The sequence below is a fragment of the Macrotis lagotis genome, chromosome 3, assembly GCF_037893015.1.
Source record: "Macrotis lagotis isolate mMagLag1 chromosome 3, bilby.v1.9.chrom.fasta, whole genome shotgun sequence".
Classification (NCBI taxonomy): Eukaryota; Metazoa; Chordata; class Mammalia; order Peramelemorphia; family Peramelidae; genus Macrotis; species Macrotis lagotis.
Genome location: NC_133660.1, coordinates 270,771,234 through 270,788,850, shown reverse-complemented (window position 1 = coordinate 270,788,850; position 17,617 = coordinate 270,771,234). Strand labels below are relative to the sequence as shown.

Here is a 17,617-nt window from a genome sequence, read left to right as displayed (position 1 = left end):
TGAAATCAAAGAATTCATTCACAAATAGGCCTATCTAGGCAGCAGCTCAGAGATCATTTATTAAGTATTGTGTCATAAGCCTAGAGTAGACAGAGATCTTCGGGGCCATTTGAGCCAGCTCCTTCATTTTACAGATGAGAAAACTTCCTGGGAGGTCAAACAAATGGACCTTCCATTCTCTTAGGGGAATACACTGATTAGAAGAAAGTCCCCCAACTGAGCCATTGGCTAAAGAACAGCTGGGTCAAGGGCAGAGGGATGGCAATCAGAGCAGGAAGGATAAGATAATGCCGGGAAGGCAGCCTCTAGGCTCAAACCTGGCTCTCCTCCAATTGGTTTGGGGGGGGGGGGATGGGTTTGGGGAGCAAGTCTGTTTTGAACAGAGATGACACGACCACACCTCTACCTTGGAGTTTGGCTTAGAAAGGGATAAGACCAAGATGTGTGGAGATTCACTGGGGATTAATTTAAATGATCCCCTTGGCAGTGCCTGTGTAAGTGAAGATAAGGGCATCACTGGAACATATGGAGGCAAGGCAAAACTAAAATGATTGGTTGGGGGGAGGCGGAGTAGAAGATGCCTCCCATACTGTAACTTGGGCGACTGGGAGTTAGAACCCACTGGAAGGAGCAGAGGTGGGTTAAGAAGAGATCATGTGTTCTGTTTGGGATGGAATTCGATTCATCTCTGGGTTGCTTAGAAGGGAAATAACAGGCAGTTGACGAGCGATCCATGATGAAATTGAAAGCTTGACTGAAGCGTTGGGAAATCTTTTCCTAGAGGTACTAACCTGTGGGAGCTGCCGAGATCTTTAAGGAAAAGTAGCCCAAGACAGCCTGGGGAACAATCACTAAAAGGGGCCCAATGTTCAAGCCCTAAACCGAAGAGTAGATGTGCAGAACTAGGAGGAAGTGGTATCAGAAGCAAGCAAAGAGGAGATCCAGGAAGACAGCAGTGGTGGCTGCCAGTCGTTTTATTTCACCACTGAGATCTTTGGTAGCTTCAAGGAGGTTTAGGCAAATGATGTTATTTGGAGCCAGACAGGAAAGGGTTGAAAAATGAATGAGTAGAATGGTGCTAGAGTTAGATTCTTGAATTGAACTATTCTCTAGGAATTTAGTTATGAAAAGGAGAAGATTTGTTCAGCACCTGAACTGCTGAGCAGTATGTCAACTGCTTGGAGACCAGTAGTGTAAGGAGGTGGCAAGGTCAAGTCCACAGACCCCTGTCCTGGTCTACTGAGACTACATTGGATGATTGGATGTGGCTGTGTTCATGGGCATCCAGGAAAGAGCCAACAGAAGGTGAGAGAGAGAGGGAGAGAGTGTGTGTGTGTGTGTGTGTGTGTGTGTGTGTGTGTGTGTGTGTGTGTGTGTGTGTGTGTGTGTGTGTGTAAGGTGAGCCCTGGAATAGTGGGGAAAGGACAACATTGAAGGAACAAAGAGAGGGGTAGTCTTGGCAAGGAGAAGGGCTATCTCCTCTGAGGTGGGAGTAAGGAGAGAGCAGGTGGTGTCTTTTTTTTTTTTAAAGGAAAGTAGGAGGTGGGGACATCTGCTGAGAAAAGGACGGGGGCTTGGAAAGGAAAGAACTGTGGAACAACTCCTTAGGGAAGAGAGATGGCAGCTTATTTGGACTCAAGTAACCAGGTTGTTGTGAAGCTATGAAGGGCTAGTGAGATTAGATATGGGAATTGGAAGTAGAAGTGATCTTCCAGTCATCTAAGGCTTATGATCAGAAAAGCAGATGGCAGGAGTTCCCCTTGTGGGACAGTCGAGGTTGGAGGACACTGTAGGTGAAGTGATCAGCCTTAGGGTCAAAGCTGTAAAGAGCTCAGCAGTGGGCCTGTAGAGAGAGAAGGCAAGTCCTGGGCTGGGGGACTCAGATAGAAAGACCTCATGGGCCTTGGGGAGCATCTTCAGGTCCTTTCCACAGTTGAAAAGTTTTGCCAGAGCATAGGTAAAGATTGTGATGAGGAAGGGTTTAGGGGAGGACTGATGGTTATGACTGGGACTTCAGAGTTCAAAATCCTGACTAGAAGATGGCATATTTCTGGGTATGTGTGGAAGAAGTAGGAGGTTGGTTCATGAATGCATCCCAAGAGGGCAGGAATTGGGTTGTAAAGTGAGACTGAATTAGGTGCTGACCTGGAGAAAAAAAGGAGGGGTATCTTAGAGGTCATAGATCACAGCAGCAAGGACTGTGGACCAGATGGTATCAACAATGGAGTGAGCCTCAAAGGAAGTAACTCTGTAAGATTAGCAGACTGAGGTTCATTTACTGAGGGACTCATGGGGAAGAACCAACCCTGGAAAGAAGAGGCAATGTCTTCGGAGAAAGTCAAATTTCCCTGGATAGAGTATGAGAAGATGGAAGATGAGGGAAGGGTATCAGGATTGGGTGGTATTAGGTGTTCTCATGAAGCATCTAGGGGCTTTGGGAAATAACCACTCGAACATATCAGAGTATGAGAGCAGCCAAAATTCAATTCACCTCAAAAGACCGTGGACTGCTCCAGTTTGCCTGTGCACTGGGGTTTCACTTGGGGGAGACTCTGCCTCAGCAGGCTCAAACCCTACACCTGTCTTGGAGCTGCCTAGAATGGGGAGGATTTAAGTCCTGCCCAGAGTCACAGGGCAGGATGTCCCTGGTAGCTGAGCTCTAAGACCTGGCTTGTTTCACCAGGTTGTCTCCCTGCTGGGCAGGCCTAGCGGGAGGCTGAAAGCGAGACTTGGAATGCTTTTGGAAGGGGTAGCCAGGGGTGAGGGCAGGGCACAAGTGGATGCTTCTACTTTGGGGCTGGGTCCCAAGTATTAAGAATAGGAGATGTGTTTAGCTCAGATATGTCCCAGAGACAGCAATCCCCAGCTGTCCCTGGAAGACCTGGGACCACATCCTGCCTGTCTGAATCTTTTCTCCAGGTAAGAGGGGAAATCTGAAATAGCCAAGGAAACAGATTCAAGCTTTTGTCATTGATTTAATAAGCAGTGTATGCCGATTGCATAATAAATTGGGCCAGGCCTCGTCAACTTAGCACTGGACCCCAAATGCAGGGAAAGACACTTTTTTTGCATTAAAAAAATAGGATAAAAACCAGGATACAAGATAAGGTAATCTGATCGCTAATTGGAGGAATGATTTAGAGGTGTTCCAAGTTGGGAGGGGGAGAGAGAACAGGTGAAATTCCCTAAAACCAGAAAAAGAGGTTGACCCACTCCTCCAAGTGTTTGTAAATAATCAAAGGAACATGGAAACAATGACTGATTAACCAGTTTTCAGAGAAGACATGGGTTGCTTGAGATGTACAATTGTGAGAAAACTCCTTGCTTCAGTCTTCAGAGCTGACTAGATTTCTTGTCATGATAATCTGGGTCCTTAGTTAAGAGTCTCCAAGCAGCAAGTTGAGGTCCAGATTCCCAGCCATGGAGGGCAGGTTCAAACAAGAAAGTTTCCTCCTAATTCCCACAACTGAATAAAGTTTTCTCACAATACCAGACCCACAATTGAATAGAAAAGAAACAGCCAGATGCAGAAGTGAGTTACAAGATGGAGTCTGTGTGGGTCGTTCCATGGCCACAATTCTCTCTTCCAGCCTTCCCAGCGGGGGCTGTGCAATCTCGACTTGAACGCATTCAGTGCTGGGAACTCATTACTCTTGTCTTTCTCAAGGCAGTTCTAGTTGTGTGGAAGTCCTTTTAAAATAGGGAGTCAACTTCTACCTCCTAGATCTGGAGTTCAATTCCAGCTGTATGACTCTGGACAAGTCACTTACCTTCTGTCTGGCTCAGTATCCTCCTCTGTAAAATGGGAATCAAGATCACCTCCTTCCCAGGATGGTTGTAAGTAGTTCAGGCACATAACAGACCCTGGAAAATGTTAGCTATGATTATGTTTCCTTATGAGTTCCAAGGATGGGCTCGTTCTCACAGTTTGGAGTGGTTTTGACTGTCACAGCTCAAGTTCTCTCCATTTGTGGTGCAGTGGTCTTCCGTTTCCTTCTACAAAAGTTGTTCACAACAGCCACATTTATTCATCTGCTGGGTTCTAAGCACCAAGATTACAAAGAAACTGCACCATACAGGATAATTGTCATCATGAGCAGGGAAGGGGGAGCTGGGAAGGCTTCCTGGACTAGGGCCTGGCCTGCAGAGCAGACAGGAGGAGGGGTTGCTACTGCAAGCCTGGCTGACAAGTCAGTGTTGCTGAAACTGGAGGACCTCGGAGGAGACTGGGGAAGTCATAGGGACCCAACGGAATGTATTGAATGGAGGTGCCACCCTGTCAGCCAGGGTGACTGATGGGCCGGAGAGAAACCAGTGCTGTGGTCATTTCCTTGGCTTACATGAAGAGCAAGCTTCCTCTTTGTTTCCTTGGCTTTTGTTGCTGCAGAGTACTCCTAAAAAGCCTCTTTTGTCTTTCTGACACTAAAGCTCCTTGGCACATAGACCCAATACTGGGCTTTCTTAAACCGAATTGTTATCCAGAAAGGTTGAACTAGTCCGACAGTGAGCCTGCCTTATCCCACTCTTTTCCCATAGCTCCCCCCTGCTGGTCTAAACTCTAACCTCCAGAGCCCTTGCCACCACGAATTCCACTCATTCTGCTATTTGAGATAAATGATCTCATGTTCTCCACTCCCAACCAACTTTCCTCCAAAGACTGCCCATCCCCAATGGGGGGGGGTGGTGCCCATGCCATGAGGTCCAGTCCCAGTTCTGTTCTGGTGACCAATGAATGGCCTGGCATGTGTGGACACATCTACTGCCTTCTGTAAATGGAGCAAGAATGAGTAGTGGGCTGAGAAGATTCACTTCTAACAAATTATATGTCCCTTGGAAAAGGTGCTGAAAGAACTCAGAAAGGAAGTGCAGAAGACAAGTCTCCTTGCAGACTGAAGGCTTTGGATTCGACAACCCAGCGACTAGAGTTCATCTTGGATGAAGAAAAAAAAATCCTGATTCACACCACCTGATAATTGAAATTTGCCATTTTCTTCAATTATGATTCAAAAAAAAATCCTTTCTGAGGAACTCATGGGTTTCACTAGACTTCCAAAAGGTCCATATTATAAGAAAGATGAAGACTGCCCCAGCAGGGGATGGTGGATATTGAGGTAAAAGTACCTGACATCACAGATGAGATGTAAGAAGAAGAGGGGAAGTTGGATAGTTCAGAGGGAGGAGAAAAACACTGCTCTGGCTCCTGCTGGGAGATGACCATCAATAGATTGGCCCCCCAATTGGGCAGAGAAGAGAGATGAGGGGAATGTAGGAATTGGAACTGGGTTAGAAGAAAGATTGGCTGACTCAGCCACCCTGAAGATTGCTGATGAAATAGCAGTTTAGCATTTGGCTTACTGAAAGGGAATATGCCACCCTGAAGATTTCCAGAAAACACCCCAAACATCCCATATGCTGGCCATAACCATCAAGTTGGCATAAGAGTTAGTCTAGTAGGGTTTGGAGTCCAAAGCTCTGGATGTAAATCCTGCCTAAGTGACTCAACTGCCTGACTTTGCTGTAGGACTTTGGAAAAGTCACTGTCCTCAGTTCTCCACCTCTTGTAAAATGTCAACAAATTCTTGTGCTGTCTCCAGAACTATAAGTGGCAGTTTTCTCACCTGGGACAAGAAGTTCAAAAAGGTCGCTTGAGGGGTTCAGTGGTTAGCTTCCTACTATTCTTGTTATCTAGGTAATAAGTGACTAGTTGAGGAGAGGGGGTCAAATCTTTCCTTCTCTCCAACCCTCACAAAGGTATGTCCCCAGGCAGCCCAGTGCCTTTTCCTGAGCATGACAGGTGAGACCCAGCCATAAGCTGGGGATGACAAGGGGTTGAGATCTTCTACCAAAATAATAAGGCGGTGGGAATAAATGCTTTGTAGTCCAGCTTTCTCAAAGAGGACCAGTGGATGTCTTGACCTGGACATTCCCTGGTTCTCTTCCTCTTCTTCAGGAAGGCCTGGGAGTAGCCCATGATGCTTATGGACAAGAAAGGGTGAGAACTTCCAACATTGGTGCACCCCAATTTGGTTTGGATCCCTATCTGCTCCAGTCCTCCAAATCTGGTCACTCTTTCTTCCTTGACCCAAAAACCCAAGCCTAGCCTTCTTTCATCCACAAAGGCAGACCCTAGACCAGGAAAGATGGTTCAAGTCCCACCTGAGCCTGATGCTTAGGGGTGGGCAAAAATTACTCGTCTCCACTCCTGTGAAGCATGTGTCCAAAGGGTGAAGAGATGCTTGGCTCCACCTCCCTGGATTCTAGTGGAATGGTGTTGGCTGCCTGGGTAAGTTGCATTCATGGAGGCTCACTGGTATTAGCATGTGGGTGCTCACTCCAGGAGAGGTCCTACCTCTTCCACGAATGAACTTGTAGCCCTTTGCTCTATTGGTTTTGGCCTTGGGCCCTCTAAATTCTGATGCTGGTGGACAGTTCTGATGGCCCCCCTCCAGTTATAGCCCCCATAAACTCACAGGCTTATTGCAAGGTGCTTTGTCACTTTTAAGTTCCATAGAAATCTGAGCCACTGGAATGGGGGTGAGGTGGGGGCAGGGTTGTAGAATTGCTTCTCCCTTTGTGAAGTAGCCCTACTGTCCACATGCATTCCATAACTCCACTGGGCTGTCAGAACCTAGTTCTGGGGTGACTTCTCGCTATGCTAGGGTCCCTGTGCCCTAGGATTGGACTGGGGATCTTCCTCTTTGCACTGGTCTTGGTAGCTGTATACCCTCAGCCTCAGAGGTAACCTTGGAGCAGGGTGGGCTGCACCAAGGGGCAACAGCAGCTTTCAACTCTAGATTTGGATATTCTCGGGACCTGAGTTAGCAGGGTCAGTCTCTTCTCCTCAGCGGAGAAGCTTGGACCCTTCTGTCTAGTTTCTTGATAGCAGCAAGTTATGTTGGTCAAGATGGACCTTTTTTCATCTTAAAAGGCAAAATCTGAGCAAGAACAGAGGCGGCGGGGGTCTCTGTTTCCCTGGGGGATTTGCCTTTTCTCTGTTCTGGGGCCTTCTCTCATTCCTCATTTATCTCACAGGTATCAGACCTCCTCCATTTCTGAAGAATTAGACCCCGTGGATCTCCCCAATGGCCTGATGGATGGTAGGATCTCATGCTTCTCTGGTCAGACCATGGGAGGGGTTTTCCAAGGAGAGGTAAAAGTGCTCCTGGAGGGAGACTACCTGACTCCAGCCCTCCTCTTTAGGAGGCATCTGGGCTCAGGTAATGAGAAAGAAGAGCCTGGGGTCAGAGGGTTTGAACTCTGGCTTGGCTGTTTGTGACCTGCAGGTCCTTGGGCCAAGTCACTTCCATCTCTGAGTCTCCCCTAGGGAACATTTTTTAAAAAAGATTTTTGCAAGGCAACAGAGTTACGTGGCTTGCCCAAGGTCACACAGCTAGGTAATTTTTGTCGGAGGCTGGATTTGAACTCAGGTCCTCCTGACTCCAGGCTGGTGCTCTATTCACTGCACCACCTAGGGAACTTTTCAAGGTACGTGTTTGCTAAACCCTGTCAGTCCATCTGAGCCAACCAGCTCTGGTCAGCTCCCCTTACCTCCTTTTCTCTCTCTAGATTATGGGATCCTTCCTAAGCACCCAGGACTTCGAATTGTCCGCCCCTTCCTCTCAAAAGCCCAGAAGCGCAAGCGGGATGGACCCGATTTGTCTGAGTATTACTATGATGCCCACCCTGATGAGAAGGCCCTATAAAGTTACTGTCTAGCCTGGCTCGGGGCTTGAGCTTCCTGAGTTGGAGTTATCCACACAGCCACATGCAGACAGACACACGACCCCCCGGCCGCCGAGACACAAAGCAGGCCCTACAGGAAATGGCACTTTAATAGTGGGTTGCCAGTTTTTAACGGGCGAGATGGGCTGAGATGCAGGAAGGCCCTGAAGGGGCCTAGAGGAGACAGTTTTACCCACTTCTCCCTGCCCAGGCCAGGGAAGCCCAAGCTGCCATCCTCCTGCCAAGACAGGAGACCCTGGGCTACCTGTGCCACCCCAGAGCCTTGGGTGCCCTAACCCTGTCGAGGGACCTGCCTGCCAGGGAGTAGGAGAACCTTCCCCTTGTGCCACCAACACTACAAGTGTGTGCAGAGAAGACCCCTGGTGGGCCTCAGGCAGGCGGCTCACATGGTCTGCACCTGCGGCTATTTAATTGAAAAAGTCCTCAGTGGGCAAGCCCAGCAAGGCCCTGAGCAAAGGGCAGGGGTACAGAGGTCAGTGGGCACAGGTGGTACTGGCTGGGTAAAGGCAGGGGAAGCAGGGAGCCAGGGGAGGGCACAGCCAGAGCTCCCAGAAGAAGGCTGGGGGGCATGATGGACAGAGGGGGCCTGGCCCCACCCTCTCCCCGTCCCTCCCACCTTCTGAAGCAGCATCTCCTGTTCATTCATTCATAGAATCATCTACTCCTGTATTTTACAATAAACTGCATTTGCCTCTCCCCTAACCCCTCAGCCCCCCTCCCCCACTGTCCCCCCTCCACGGCTTGCCCCCCTCCCCAATCCTGCCCCACAGGGCTTCCTGCAGAGGAGAGATGGCGGTTCTGGGGCCCCTCCAGGGTGGGGCGGGCAGCCCAGGGCACATCCGGGGGAGGGGCTGGGGGCAGCGCCGCTACTCCAAGTAGATGTCCTCTGTGGGGCACGTGTACTCCACAAACTGCTTGTAGAACTGCTGGAACGCTCTCCTGGGGGCAGAGGGACAGGCAGTAGCTGAGACCTCCGGCAGGGCAGGGTCAGCTGGGGCTGGGGAGCCCTCCCGGGGAGGGGGCTTGGGGCTCATGCACTGAAGGCCCAGGAAGCAATGGTGGAGGGAAGGCTCACCCAACAGACTCGGCCAGAGCTTTGGTGGATTCCTCAGACACAAAGACATGGCAGGCAAACCGGTGGTCAGCGGGGTGCTTGGTGATGAACCCAAAGTACCTGAGGGAGTGTAGGAGGCAGTGAGGGCACCAGGCAGAGCTGGGCCCTCCCTGATCTGCACCAGGCCCTCCCTGATCCTCCCCACTCACTTGTTGTTCTTTGGGTGGTATCCACAGAAAGAGATGTTCTTCAGTTGGAAAAAGTGGCTACATTTATTCCCCTGGGGGGGGGGGGAGGAAGAGGATGGTGTTTACACAGAGCTCCAGCTGGAGAGAGGAGGCTGATGGGAAACTGGAGTGGAGGCTCCTGAGGGGCATGAGGCAGTGATGCCCCCACTGGGCATCCCCAACGGCACCGTTATCTGGGCGAGATATCTGCTCCCTGATCTCTCGTCTCTCCTCTAGAGAGTGACCTGAAAACCTCCCCCACCTTTGAGGCTCAGGGCATGGGTTTAGTGCCAGGGGAGACTAGAGAGCCAGAAAGCCAAAGAGACACAACTACTGATAGGGGCAGAGCAGAGGTTTGAGCCCAGGGCCCTTTAGACCTTCTTCCCCTTGTCCAGTCGACCACCCGGTGCCACAGAAGGCTTCAGGAGGTGACTCCTCAGCTAACACCCAACACCCCAGTGATGTGAGATGGTGCAGAGCTAAACCACCCATTTCATGGATGAAGAGACCGAGGCCAGGCTGGGCAGAGAAGTGGGGGGGACAGGACCTTGGAGACCCTCCTGGAGAAAGGGGAAGCAGTCTGCGCCACTCCCTCATTCCAAGAGGATAATACTGGAAATGCATTTTGTCCTTTCCTGTAAGTGCCAGTTCTGAAAAGCCCCCAGGACAGGGGGCCTCCTGCCTTCTGTTGGCAAGGCTGCCCATGACCCAGGGACTGGGGGTGAGCCAGGGCTATTGGCCGGAGGACAAGAGAATCCAGGGCTTGAGTGAGGTTAGCAGGTTAGACCCCTGCCCAGCCAGGTGGTTGGAGCCAATTCTGTTAGGAGGGGCCTGGAATCCCTTGAGGAAGGTCCTGAAGGGGCAGTGGGAGTGGGGCAGCTGTGGGTTACCTTGTGCTCTTGGGAGTCCTCCGCCTTGACCACAATCTTGACTCCCCGAACGTTGATCTCAAGGACACAGCTGGAGGGCGGGTTAAAGTGCACCGTGAGCCGGCGGGTGGTGGCAATCTGCAGGGCGGTGCCAGGTGAGAGGGGCCAGAGGCAGGCCCCCCTCTTCCTCACCCTTCCATGAGGGGCTCTTGGCTCTGGGAAACCACTCCCTTCTCCCACCTGAGTGTGGGTTAGGTGGTGCAGGGTTGGGCAGTGGGCATGTAGGGGCAGCCCCAGAGGGTCCCAAGAGGAGCAGGGTTCTGGGACTGGTCAGCAACTGCTGGCAGGAAGGACCAGGCCCAGAAGAGGCTGGGGAGAGGCTGGGCAGTGAAGGTCATGTGAGGAGGGGTCTCTGGGGAGTAGCCCGGGCACCTTTTGCATAGCGGCACAGAGAACGTCGTTGCCCTTGTGATAGGGGACCTGGACAGAACCTAGAAATTTCACCCGGAACTGGTCCACCCAGTCACTGTTCTTGGCCAGGGCTGAAAGGCAAGAACAGAAGGGCGGCCATGTAAAGGGGCCGTGGCCATCCGAGCCAGCCCGGGGCCCAGACCCTCTCAGATTTCTCCCAGTCCTCTTCTGCTTTCAGCTGGGGGAAACTGAGGCACGGGTGGGCAAGGTATCTTGGCCAAGGTTACCAAGCACACAGGGCATAACCTGGGTAGGAAGAATAAGCCCAGGCCCGGGCTTTGCATTTTCTTGTAAAGTGGACCTCTGGGTCATGACACTCCCAGGCCGCCTAGACCCTTTCGGTGTGGGTAGCCCCTCTCCCAGTTGGGAAGTGGGGCCGGCTACCTGTCACGGTCTCGGGCTCCTTGGTGACCTCGATGGCGTAGTAGGCTGGGAAGGCTCCGCGGGCCCCGGTGCGCATATTGTAGGCCTCATACCAGTAATCGTCAGCTTGCAGCTCCACCAGGAGTGGGTCGTCCACCTCCAGCTCCAGCTCGTCCTCGTGCCGGGGCACAAACCTGCCCCCCCCAGCCCGAAAGTCACAAAGGGGGAGTCCCTATGGGGGTGTCCCCTGTTTCCCCCTATCCCCCACCCCCCTATTCCCACCTTTCCCTGCTCTGGGGGGTCTTCCCCTCTCTCCCTGCCCACCCCAGACCCTCTCCATACTCTGGGGACCCTTCCCCTGCTCTCCTCCCAGCCTCCTCACTGCTCCAGGTCCCCCCCTCCGGGTGTCCCCCCACCTGAACACGGCCCGGTGTGTCTGCTCCTGCTCCTCTCCGTTGATGGTGCAGGAGAACAACCCGAAGGACTCTGCGCCTGCGGGGCATGGACCGGCCGGGCTGAGCTCGGTGCTCCCCGGCGCCGCCCCGGCCGGCCCCCCGCCCCGTGTCCCCCCACTCACTGGAGGAGCGGGAGCGGCCGCTCATGAAGACGTTGAGGAACTTCTTGGAGAAGTGCAGGTCGGGGCCGTCGGGGGACGAGCCGGCCGACAGCCCGGCGGCGGGCCGGGGCCGCCCGGTCTCCTCGTACTCCTCCCCGATGGCCGACTCGTAGGGCGAGGAGACGCAGTTGTCGTAGACCGTGGCCGAGTCGCTGTCGTCGCTGTAGGCCGAGTAGCAGCGGCGCAGGCTGACCAGCTCCAGCTGCGCGTGCTCGTCCACCACCAGCGTGTACTTGACCGAGTCGTAGGACAGGGCGCTGGTGTCCGAGCTCAGCGAGGCCCGCGGCGGCTCCCCGTGCCCGGCCGCCCAGCCCCCGCCCCCCTGGCCGCCGCCGCCGGGGGGCTCGCCCCTGTCCGGGGACGACAGGCAGTCGAAGCCTTCCTCCTCCTCCTCCTCCTCCTCTTCCTCCTCCTCGCTGATGGAGGGGTGGGGCCGCCCCGGGGCCGGGGGGTAGCCGCCGGGGTCGGGGTCGGAGCTGACCGACATGCGGCTCTCGGCCGGGGGCAGGAAGGCCGGGGTGGCCTCGGGGGGGTCGGGGGGCCTCTGCACCGGGGTCAGGTAGATCTCTTCGGTGGCCTCTAGTCGCACGTCCGTCTGGTAGTGAATGCGGTCCCGGTGGGGGTGGGCCCGGCCCCCCCCGGGGGGGCCGCGGCCTTGTCGGAGCCCCGAGAGGCCGGGGGGCCGCCCCCCGGGGGGGCCATCTGGGTGGCAGTGCTCCTGCGGCAGGGGCTGTCTGTGGAGGTCCCCCGGTCCTTGGTGGAGGCGGGGCTGTTCTGGGGGGGGAGCTCATCACTCAAGCAGACGTGTTCGTGAGGAGGGGTCTGCTCACCTGGGGGGGGGGGAGGTGGCCGTCAGTGCCCTCCTAGGACCTTTCCGGGGAGGAGTGGCAGGACGGGAGGCTTCCGGACCACTCCGGGAGGCCACCTCCCCTGGGAGCCAAGGCATTCCCTGGCATGGGGCCCACGATGAGCTCCGGGCCCAGGCAGCTGACACAGGCGATGCCCAGCAGCCGGCCTAGCCCGGGGCGGGGGCCGGGAGCATGCTTTGGGGGCCCCTGGGCCCTAGGCCTAGAGAATGCGTCAGAGGGAGGGGAAGGGTCAGGGCCCTCCATCACCTGTCTTCAGAGGAGAAGAGGACCGGGACACTCGCTCCTGCCAGCTGTGCTTCTTGCCCAGGGAGTTGTTATTCAGGGTGTCCTGTGTATAGGAACAAAGCACCCTTGTGGCCAGAACTGTTGACAGTGCCCGGCACAGGGAGGCCCTGGCCCTGCCCGCCTGCCTCCCCACCATGAGGGTGCCACCCTCCCCAGTCTCCCCGGGACACTGCTCCCCCCAATCCAGCCCCTACACACTCATGAGATCCCTGGACCCCCAGCGGCTCAGCCTCCCTCCTGAGATCCCTGGGAATGGGGCCCAGCCCCTTGTCTAACTGGGCAGGGGGTCCTAGGGTGCCAGCTGGCCTTCTCCTGCATCCCAGGGTGGGAGGGGGAGCCAATGGATGACTCATGTCAGTGACTCATCCGTGGCCCGACCCCCCTCCTCTCCACCCTTCAGCACCCTGTCCTCTCCCCAACCTCCCTTGGCCACTGTGTTCTCCAGGGTCCCCGAACCTCCTCCCCCCTCCCCACCCCCGGAATTCCTTAGCAGAGGGCACATGACTGAGGCCTGATGGAAGAGGCTCTGTAGCCGGCAGCTGCGGGCCCTCCGAAACCTGCCCGTGCCCCTTGGGCCTCTGGCACTCCCACTCACAGGCCAGAGCTCTTGTTTGCCACAAATAAACCCAAGCCTCCCCTCTCCTTGGTCCCCTTCCCAGCAGCTCAAGAGCTATTCTCAATCACCATCAGGAGCCTGGGAGAGGCCCCTTCCCCAGGCCTGCAGCCTGGTCCCCTCTCTGGCCCTCACAGGAGTGTTGCCAGCCTGCCCCCTGGGTGCGCTCCAGCCACCCTGGCCCCTCCAGGCCTCCTCAGCACCATGCAGCCTCTTTTTGTCCTGTTCCTTCTACTGCCATTACTTCTGATACTTGCCCCCCATGCCCGTCTCGCCTCCTCCCTACACTGGCCACCCTGCCACATCCTGGGCTCCATGCCCAACCCATCTCTAGGCCCCCCTGTCTCCCCTCCTCAATTCTAAGTCCCTCCAGCAAGCCCCTAGGGGGACCCCCATCCCCCCTTCCCTCTGCTGCCCCCCAGTCCTAAGTCATGGGCTCAGCGATGGAGGTAGAAGAGACCCCCAGACCTCACCACTTCCCTAACCTTGGAGTCACTCCCTCAGCTGCCTTTCAGATCGCATTGCCAAAGTCTCAGCATGGCTCCTTTCACCCCCTAATCGCCCCCAAGCCAAACTCCTTCCTTCCCCGCCCCTCAGACCTTTCCCTCCCGGTCCTCCTGCATTTCCCTCCAAAATTCCTCTTCTCCAACTTTCTCTGCCCCTCCCCCAGTTCTGTCCTCCCCCTCCCCCGCCTGGTGAGGGGGCGAACGTGTGAGGCGGAGGGAGGGTGGCAGGGGCGAGGGGGAGGGTGGCAGGGGCGGGGGGGGGGGAGGCGGGGCGGGAGGGGGTGGCAGGGGCGGGGGGGAGGCAGGGGCGGGGGGGGGTGGCAGGGGTGGGGAGGGTGGCAGGGGCGGGGGGGGTGGCAGGGGTGGGGAGGGTGGCAGGGGCGGGGGGGGGGTGGCAGGGGTGGGGAGGGTGGCAGGGGCGAGGGGGGCGGCCCAAGGGACGATCGGGGATGATGGGACGGGGCGAGGGGAGCCCACCGAGATGGGGGGGCTGGGACAAGACGGGCCGCGAGGCGCTGGGGAGAGGTGGGCACACCGAGGTGCTGGGCGGGCCAGGCCCATGGGGGCCTGGCCCGGTGAGGGGCCGGGATGAGGAAGCTGCGATGAGGACGGGGAAGGGGCTGGGGGGCTCCGGGGGAGGCGGAGGGCGGGCAGGGGCGGGGGCTTGGGTCAGCGAAGGGGCCGGGAGGAGGAGGGGGCTGGGGTGGTGCGGGGTAAAGGCGGGGGCCCCGGGAGCGGCCGCCGAGGATGGGGATGGGGATGGGGATGGGGATGGGGATGGGGATGGGGATGGGGATGGGGATGGGGATGGGGATGGGGCGGGCGCGGCGGGCCTCACCTGCGTGCGCGGCACCTGCGGGAACAGGTTGAGGGTGGTGGGCCGCTTGGGCCGGTAGGCGTCGCCGCCGAGGCCCCGCGGGGCCGTGTCCGGGCCGGGCTCGGGCGCGGGGCCGCCCCCGGGGGGCTGCGGCGGGGGCTGCGGGGGCCGCGGCGGCTGCGGCCCGGGGCCCCGGGGCCGGCCCCGCCGCCGCCGCTCCTCGTCGTCCTCCTCGTCCTCGTCCTCGTCCTCCTCCTCCTCGGCCCCGGGCGTGTCCCCGGCCGCGTCGATCAGGTCCATCTGCAGCATCTCGGCCTGCAGCCGGCTGCCCGCTCCCCCGCCGCCGCCTGCGGGCACCGGGCCTCCGCGCGGGGGCTGCGGCCGGGAGGCGAGGGGCGGGGCGTCAGCGGCGCGGAGGGGCGGGGCCTGCCGGCGCGGCCCCGCCCCCGCCCCGCCCCCGGGCCGTCTCCCGGGCGACGGCCGATGACCTCAGCGGGCGGGGCGGCGGGCCTCGCGGGGGAGTGAGGTCACCTCTGTTGCCGTGGAGACGCGGGGGCCCGGGGGGGGTGGGGCCGGGGCCGGGCGCGCGGAAGCGGCCGGCGCTGCCCCCTGGCGGGCCGGCCGAGGCCTGCCGCCCGCGCCTGCGCGGTGGGGGAGGGCGGGGGGCAGACGCGGGACACGGGCAACCACCCGCGAACCCCCGCTCAGTGAGTCCAGCTGCCCCCCCCCCGGCCCCCCGGAGCTTTCCCGGGGGTGCGGGCTGTGGCCCCCCAGAAGGGCCCGAGTCCACGTGCTCCTGGGGGAGTCGCCCCCTGCTCTGGGGCCTGCCCCTGGCCCGGAGAGAAGACGGGCCCTGGGGGGCCTGGGGCCCCGGCCCCCGGGCATCCTCGGCCCTCCGTGGGCAGTCAGCCGGGCTGGGCCTGCCCAGCTCCTGGCACCCCCCGGGCCGCGGCCACGGGGCCACTCGGGGGGCCTCGTGTGCCCGCTGGCCCTGGGGGCTGGCACTGGCACTGGCCGGGCTGCCCGGGGCCTCCACTAATGCGCTGATCTTCTCTGGGTCCTCTGGACCTGCTCCCCGCGTGGATGGACATGGACGAAGCCCCCGGGAGCCCCCCAGGGCCTCGTCTGACCCCGGCCGTGCCCACTGCAGGCCAGCCAGCCTCACCACTGAGGGCCCTGCTGCCCCCGCCGCCTCCTGGCCCCCCACTGCTGCCCCACCGCCCCCTCTGGCCTCTGCGGGCTTCCTCTGCCCCCTCCACCCGGCGGCCTTTCCCCAGCCTTCACCTACCCGTAAAGAGAGGGCGTCCTTGCAGTGCAGGCTGATGCCACACTCATCCGTGATCTCCGACAGGTCCTCATCTTCGAATTCCTCTAGGCTGATGTCGTGGGTGAGCCTGGCAGGGACGAGAACCCGGGGTTACTTTGGGAGGCATGGGGATACCAGCAGGTATATGAGGCCAGAGGAGGCTGGCTGCTGAGGGACTGCATGGGTAAGGCTTGCCTCCCGTAGAGGCTAGGCCCGTGCCAATGCACGGGATGTTGAGGGTACGCCTAGACTCTCAAAGATAAACCCAACACCCAGACTCTAGAAGATAGAGAAACTCAGATTCAACACCGATGCAGTGCCGAGGGGTCACATCGAGTCCGTCCTACTCATCTGCGATCCCAAAGTGAGGCCCCAGGCCTAGAGGCCCTGGTGAGAGGTGGCAGAGCAACATTTTTGCTAAGTCTGATGCCTATCGGGACCAAAGTGGGGGAATCAGGACACAGCCCAGACTTTTCTGTGAACTGGACCATGTGGTGTAAGGTGTGTGTGGGAGGCAGTGGAAAAGCCTAAAAATCTCTGAAACTGTGGGGGTCCCAACCCCAAACAACACGCTTCTAGCTGCGGGACAACGATCAGACATCTGTTGGCCAAGAAGTTGCCTTCCTCTTCCCCTCCCAACATCAAGGGTCTGGAATCTTCCCCTTGACCCTCCCAAGAGCTGGAGACTGAGTTGAAACAGAAACTCCAGGCTGATACAACAGTTTAAACCAGGGCTAGGAGTCTGGTCAAATGCCTCATGGAACCCCACCCCCCATGCCAGGCCACTTTCCCCTCTTGCAAGTGCAAGAGAAGCGCGAGAGAACGAAAAGGGGGAACGGAAAACATTCAAGGGACCAAGAAGACTTCAGGGACTAGAGACTCATAGACCCCCAGGGGTCCCTGAGGCTGCCCCTCTACCCCAGAGGCATATGGGACACAGTCAACTCATGGACACTAGGGGGTGACTCCAGCGGTCAGAGATGTTTGGAGGTCACCCCTTGGCTCCCAGGGCCAAATGGGCCTATCTCGCCTGCTTTCATTAGAAGATTCTGCGGTTCCAGCCACACCCTGGCACACTTTATGCCCACGGACCCCCAGTCCCACTCAGACACTGGGCACTTTTCACCTGCAACCAAACTGCCAAGGCAGGGAAGGGGGAGAACCAGAGATTGGAGGGTTGTTCCAGATTCGCTCCAACTTTTCCATCCAAGAGACTGAACCATCAAGTTGGGGAGACCTGCCCTTTCAAGGTCATGAAGGGGATCCCCTTAGATCACAGAGCCCACGATTCCAAGCTGAAATGAACCTTAGAGGTCATCCAGTCCAACCTCATTTTAGATTTGAGACACCCAAGGCTTAGGGGAGGCATGTAGCTTGGCCAAGGTCACAGGTATTGTATTAAAAGCAGAACCTAAGGCCAAAGTTCCAGCATTCAGGAAGGCTGGTTCTCCTCCTCTCGGTCCAGGGGGCCTGGCTAGTCAGTCCAAGGACTCCTTCAGAGACCCAGATGACTCCCTTCCCTCCCCCCACCTCCCTCTCCCATTCCCCATCTCCCTACCAGCGTTCCCACTGATCCTCCAGCCAGCTGTTATTGTCTGGGCTTGACTCCATCTCCATCACCAGAGGCATGGGGAGGCCTCCCCGTCCTGGGGGCTTCAGGGCCACAGAACAGTGTCCTCATGCCCGGGAGGGAGGGGGGGGCGAGGAGCAGAGAGCTGGAGGTCGGAGCAGGGCCTGGGCCTCTCCCCCCCCCTCCCCCTGCCGCCTGGACTGTCTTGTCTGCTCTCTGCTCACTCACTGCAGAAGCTATGGGGAGTTCATTAAAAATAGATGGGCCCAGCAAGAAGAGGCCGCAGCTGTGTCTGCCTCGGTGGCCCG

The 17,617-nt window shown here is 57.6% G+C and overlaps 2 protein-coding genes across 2 annotated transcripts; one reads left to right on the top strand and one right to left on the bottom strand.

Moving 5' to 3' along the window:
• The first annotated feature begins 361 nt into the window (after positions 1-361).
• Positions 362-8,480, top strand: FREY1 (Frey regulator of sperm-oocyte fusion 1). The gene is made up of 3 exons (XM_074230530.1): positions 362-6,738; positions 7,033-7,097; positions 7,567-8,480. Exons 1-3 carry the CDS (start codon positions 6,653-6,655, stop codon positions 7,701-7,703), a joined length of 288 nt encoding a protein of 95 aa, XP_074086631.1. The 5' UTR covers positions 362-6,652; the 3' UTR covers positions 7,704-8,480.
• Positions 8,472-17,368, bottom strand: MAPK8IP1 (mitogen-activated protein kinase 8 interacting protein 1). Its single transcript, XM_074230531.1, is given in 13 exon segments — positions 8,472-8,682; positions 8,819-8,917; positions 9,007-9,077; positions 9,915-10,031; positions 10,326-10,435; positions 10,749-10,921; positions 11,144-11,219; positions 11,305-11,983; positions 11,986-12,173; positions 12,459-12,540; positions 14,455-14,808; positions 15,722-15,827; positions 17,298-17,368. Coding segments are annotated over 13 exon segments (2,199 nt in total). The 3' UTR covers positions 8,472-8,609.
• Positions 17,369-17,617: the final 249 nt, after the last annotated feature.